Source organism: Hydra vulgaris, chromosome 07, assembly GCF_038396675.1.
Source record: "Hydra vulgaris chromosome 07, alternate assembly HydraT2T_AEP".
Lineage (NCBI taxonomy): Eukaryota > Metazoa > Cnidaria > Hydrozoa > Anthoathecata > Hydridae > Hydra > Hydra vulgaris.
In genome coordinates, this window is record NC_088926.1 from 7,584,001 (window position 1) to 7,590,000 (window position 6,000).

A 6,000-nucleotide genomic window follows, 5' to 3' on the forward strand; every position below is an offset into this window, starting at 1 on the left:
TTTTAAAACATCTTCGCTTCCAACAAGGCTGCAAGCAACCACTAGTTAGAGTTGGAAGTTACTGGAAGAGAAAAGATGAAGATTGTAGAGCAAGATAACGATTGACAGACGACTTAATGGTTGCAAATTATATGAATCAGGAAAGCAAAATGAAGGAAGCAAATTCCAAAGAGCTGATGTTCAAGGAAAAAAACTAGACGAATAAGCATTTTTGGAGAACTTAGGAACAGTCACAAAAAAAGGATGAGACTTAATTAAATGACGAGTAACACGAGAATGAATAATTTAGTAGATGGCAGAGACGCTAGCTCTTTAGAGCAGTGCCCATTATAGTATTTGTAGAAAAGAGAAAGAGAAGCAACATTACGACAATGTGATAATGGTTGGAGGTTGACTGCAAGAGCAGGTCCAACTATATTTACAATGCATTTTTGCACCTTGTCTAAAAAAGAAAAGGGCATCATTAGAAGATCCACCCCAGATATGCCAACAGTATTCCATACAAGGCCAGATTTGAGATTTATAGAGATAGAGAATAGAATCCGAAGTAAGAATCAGTGATGTACTCATCGAGTACATCACTGTTCATAAATATAGGAAGATCTAAATTATTGCGATAACGATTGGCTGAAAAAAATTGAGTTTTATCTAAATAAAAGTTCACCAGCCACTGCGAGCCCCATGCTGTAGCAGAAAAGATATCCTTTTTAAGCTCAAATGCCCCCTCCAAGCAATCAGAGAGTGTTGGCTTTTTATCGTGACAACAACAAATAGTAGTATCATCAGCGAACAATGCCACCTTAGAAGTGAGAATATCTGGAAGATCGTTAATGTAAATTAAAAAGAGTATATAGTTCCAAGGATAGAACCTTGAGGAACCCCTGAAGTTAAAGAATAAGAAGAAGAGTGCTGTCCATCGAGGGCAACTTTTATACTACGATTGGAAAGGAAGGATTCAATAATCTTAAAGATGTTGCAAGATACACCATAAGAAGAAAGCTTATGGAGAAGACCAGCATGCCAAACTTTATCAAAAGCTTTTGAAATGTCAAGAGCGATGGCCTTAACCTCTCCACCTTTATCTAATGCATGATAAAACCTATCAGTTATTACTGTTAGCAAATCAGCTGTAGAACGAGAAGATCGAAATCCATATTGATGGTCAGAAAGTAAGTTATTAGATTCAAGATGAGAGATTAAGTGTTTGTTAATTAAAGATTCAAAAACCTTGCTTATGATAGGAAGAAGACTAATGAGACAGTAGTTAGACAAATCAGATCGCTCTCCAGAATTTTTAAAGATAGGGATAACAGATGCCACTTTCCAGCAGGCTGGAAAACAAGACTCTGATAAGCACTTGTTGAATAGTTTTGAGAGTATAGACAACACCTCCGGAGAACACTTCTGCAAGACAATAACAGGTATTTTGTCCGGGCCACAAGCTGTAGAAGAGTCTAGGCAGGAAATCACTTTAGATACAGAAGTTGGAGTGATACGAATGTCAAGCAATGGATCAACCTGTTTGTTGGCAATATCAGGTAGAATGCAACTAGTGGAATCAAGAGATGATATTGATGAAAAGTTTTTAGCAAACAATTCAGCTTTGGCTTTAGGTGAGGTGACAAAGTCTGAACCATACAAGAGAGGTGGAATTAAAGATTTGCCCTTATTATTAATGCTATTAAAGATTCTCCAGAAGTCACGAGAGCCTAATTTTTGAGATGACCTGAGAATAGCGGGCTTTGGCGTTAGACAAAAACTTTTTACAATGGTTTCTAGCAGTAATAAACATATGTCTGTTTTCTGGAGAATTGTTTTGCTCATAAATATGGAAGTAACGGTTTCGATTGGCAATCACAGCAGCACAGTGTGAGGAAAACCATGGAGGAGAGTGAGGTTTGACCTGGAATCGTCAAGAGGGAACAAAAGATTCCATGCCAGTCTGAATCCATGAAGTTATGTAAAAAGCACATTTGTCGACAGGAAGACAAAAGATTTCTACCCAAGGGCCATCACGAAGAAAATCACAGAAAGAATCCCAGTCAGCTTTACTGTAGTTGTAAGAGGTATGATAATAGGGGGGATTCAGGTGATGAAGAAGAATGTGATATTAGTTTTAGAGAGATCAAACTGTGATCAGAAGCACTTAAGGGTGAATGTGGAGAAACTGAGCACTGAGTAGGATCAGAAACAAGACCTAAGTCGAGTAGAGAAGGTAAATGATTCGGCTTGTCTGGAAAGCGAGTTAGAAAGTTGATTATTTGTGGGCTTTAATGCCTGCAGAATCACTGACACTAGAGCCAAGCCATTCAGAGTGGTGAGCATTAAAGTCATTATATATATATATATATATATATATATATATATATATATATATATATATATATATATATATCAACAAATAAATATATATATATATATATCAACAAATAAATATATATATATATATATATATATATATATATATATATATATCAAAAAATAAATATATATATATATCAACATCTTCCTGTGATTTATCCATGTTATTGCAACCGATATTTACAAGTTATATACAAGTTGGTAATTTGCAAATTACTAACTTTCTGTTGCAAATAACCATCAATGTTAGAGCATTAGTTGTGCTACTATTAGGACCAGATACATAAGCAAATCGAGAAGAATTGAATCTGTTCCAGATGACAGCTATTATTCTCTGCTTAAGCGCAACTTTCTTTGCAGCTCTGTCAATCAGCCAAATAAGGTTCGCTGTTACTTTTTGTAACTGAAATGATTTTTTTCCAGGAAAGTGGAAAATCAAGTTGAGCTTCTAATGTAAATAAGTATTAAGAGACCAGCCAAAATGTAATCAAACAGTTCCTGAAATACCATCTAGGTAACCCAGTTATTGTTAGTGATTATGAATTATGAATCTAAGTTATTGTTAGTGATTATGAATTATGAATCTAAATTCTCTGGCTCAAACACCTTTGTAATACTGTTAAATTTCATTTCTTCTTGATACTATAATCTTTGTTAAAATATCTGCAATTAAACAAATTTTATTAAGTAATTAAGCAAATGTTTAAAAGCGGCTTTTGTGATTGTTTTTTTTCTTTTCTTAGAGTGGCATTTTTGTATTGATATTTTTTGTGGTAACAACTTTTCATTAACCATTCTAATAAAAACAAATTAATGCTAATTTATAATACCCCCAACCAATTGACGCTAATCAATAACATTCATAACCATCCGATGCTAATAAACAACATTTGCCACGTTGAAACATAGAAATAAACACTATAAACATCCATTGATTGTTTAAATATATTAACTGTTGATATTTTTTATAATGGAATGAAAAAGGTTTTCTTGTAAAAAAATTTAAAGAAAAAAAAAATACTTTTTTGTATAAAGCATTGTGAAAAAAGTCAATTTTATTTGACTATTTGCTCCATGTCTTTTTCAGATTGCCAAAATGGTAATGTATTGAACTATTAGTTGCCAAAATGGTAATGTATTGAACTATTAGCATTATTATTTAAACTTAACTACTTGACTAAAAATTAAAATTTAAAATTAACTTACCTTTTGTATTTCCATTTGGCGAAGCATCTCAACTTGAAGATTTACTATTGCATCATGCACTGCAGTTCTGAAATTTAATTATGAAAGTAAATAATTAATTATGAAAATTAATTATTTAACTATGAAAGTAAGTAATTATTAATTATTAGTTATGTAAGTAGTTTCTGATAAAAAGATCTAAATTTTTTTAATATCATGTTTCAATAAATTATGAAAGTATAATATTTATTTATGTAATATTTATTTTTATAATATTTACTTGTATAATATTTTGTTTGACAAAAATCATCATTTACATTATTAAAAAAATTTTCCTTTTTTTTTCTTTGGTTATAAGGCCTATGTTTATACTTATACTTAAAAGACAGTTTATACTTATACTAAAAAGTTATACTTATACTTAAAAGACATTAACACCTAACACCGAACAAGTTTTTTATAAAAAGTTGAAGCATATAATAAATTTCTTCCTAACATCATATCGACAGATGGTAAACATGATATAAATTGTTTTGAAAGTTTTAACACTGTTTTTTATGATCCTTCAGAGCTAAATAAGTCATGTGGTTTAATTGTGAACTATTTATAAAATTAATTGTAAAAAAAACTCATTGTAGAAAAAGTATGATAATTTCTGCTAATGCTTCAGACATGTCACCTTGAATTTAGAATTAAACATTGATTGGAAAATCTAGTAAGAACTTGAAGACCTTTGGGCAACAATTATGTGCAAAAGGAAAAGAGATGTAAATGAAATTGATAATCTTACCATTTTATTAAGATTCGTTGATGTTAAGGAAACAACTTTTGATTGTTTATTATGTATTGCAGAAACATTCAAGCTGCAGAAGGTTTGAAAAATTTATTGATCAATTAACTTAAGAAAAAAAAGATACATATTTATTGAATATTGACCCAGTGATTGCTGGACCCAGTGTTAAATTATGACATAAAAGAGATAAAAGCGCAGCTGCAACAGTATATTCAACATAAAATTCCTCACACCAACTATTTTACTACCAGCTGTGCTTTATGGTCCAAAGTGCTGTTTACTCAAATTAAACAACATATGTATTTTTTTGTTTGGCCTCTATATACAAAAAGAAACCAGTAATATGAAACAAAATATGCTGAGAACTGGTAAAAAAGGCTAAGAAGGCAAACCAAATTGCTTTCTTATAAAACAAACAAAAAAAAAAAAACGCAACCTAGTTCCTAGTCACTCTGACAATAACAAAATCTTATTATCTCATCTTTATTATTGCTTTTATTGTGATTATTATCCTTATCACTTTTTCAATTCATTTTTTTTCTCATAAATATTTTAATAACATTTTAACTTTTTATATTTGATTTTTTTTTGTTTAAATTAAAAAAATAAACAAACTATTTCTAAAACCTGCTTTCTTCCATTGCATCATCAATCATGCTTTTAATTAGCTCTATTTGAAAGGAAGAATGATAGTCATTCACTTCAGCTGTGTGGTTACCAGGACTAGTTGCCTAAAATATAATATAATACAACATTATCTTTTGTTGTTGCTGGTGTTGTTGAAAAACTTTATCAATTTTTTTTTTTGTTATTAAAGATTTTAACTTTTCTTTATTGTTATCAAAGAATTTCTTTTTCGTTATTAAAGACAAATAAGTTAAGAAAATAATTGGAATTTGCTAATAAATGATAATAGAAAAATGTTTAGAAAGCAAAAGTTTTTGATTGAAACAAAAATGATATAATGTTTGCGTAAACAAAAAGTGTTTAAGTTGAAATTGATTAAAACAAGTATTAGTACAATTAACATAAAATGATGTTATGTTTGTATGTTAACCGAAAACTAAAAAAAAACATCTCAGATACCTGCATTGCTAGAGAATGTTGAATGTCTGTTGCAAACTGATTGGAATCAATCTTAGTAACATTATAAAGTTGTTCAGAAGCATTTGAAATTTTTACACTAGTAAAAGAATCGATAGAACGATCACTCTTTTGCTCATTTTTATCTCTTCGACCTGCCATTGGTGATTTGCTATTTTGGTCAAATGACTCAATGGAGCTTGTTTCTGATTCATCCGAATGTTTAACATGTTTTTTTTTAAAAGGTGATTTGAAGCCAAGAATTCCACGTTTTCCACTGTCTATTGAGTCTTTATCGGCATCTTTTTCCCTTCCTTTTTTTTGGATATTACTCAAATCATCAGTGCTTCTTGCAATAGAAGAAAATTTTGAGAAACTAGATTTACTTCGCAAGTAGGAAGGCCGAATTTCCTATTTTAATGGTTTTAAAATTAAAAATCATAATTTTACTTATACATGGTATGATACATACATACATACATACATTTATACCTACATATACAAATTATGTTAGTGTATTCTACAAATAGAGTGCTCAATGTTCTTAAAGAACAGAGCAATAATAAATTAGTAAAAGG

The 6,000-nt window shown here is 30.3% G+C and overlaps 1 protein-coding gene across 2 annotated transcripts in view; it reads right to left on the reverse strand.

Annotated features, from left to right (window-relative positions):
• The window catches only part of LOC100202642 (protein NEDD1), a 56,653-nt gene that overhangs the window by 4,808 nt on the left and 45,845 nt on the right, over positions 1–6,000 (reverse strand). For both annotated transcript variants that reach the window (XM_065800943.1, XM_065800942.1), the window contains 3 exons: positions 5,426–5,833; positions 4,967–5,070; positions 3,568–3,634 (listed from right to left, as the gene is read on the reverse strand). In XM_065800943.1, the coding sequence (XP_065657015.1) occupies positions 3,568–3,634; positions 4,967–5,070; positions 5,426–5,833 (579 nt within the window). The remainder of the gene's footprint in view (positions 1–3,567; positions 3,635–4,966; positions 5,071–5,425; positions 5,834–6,000) is intronic.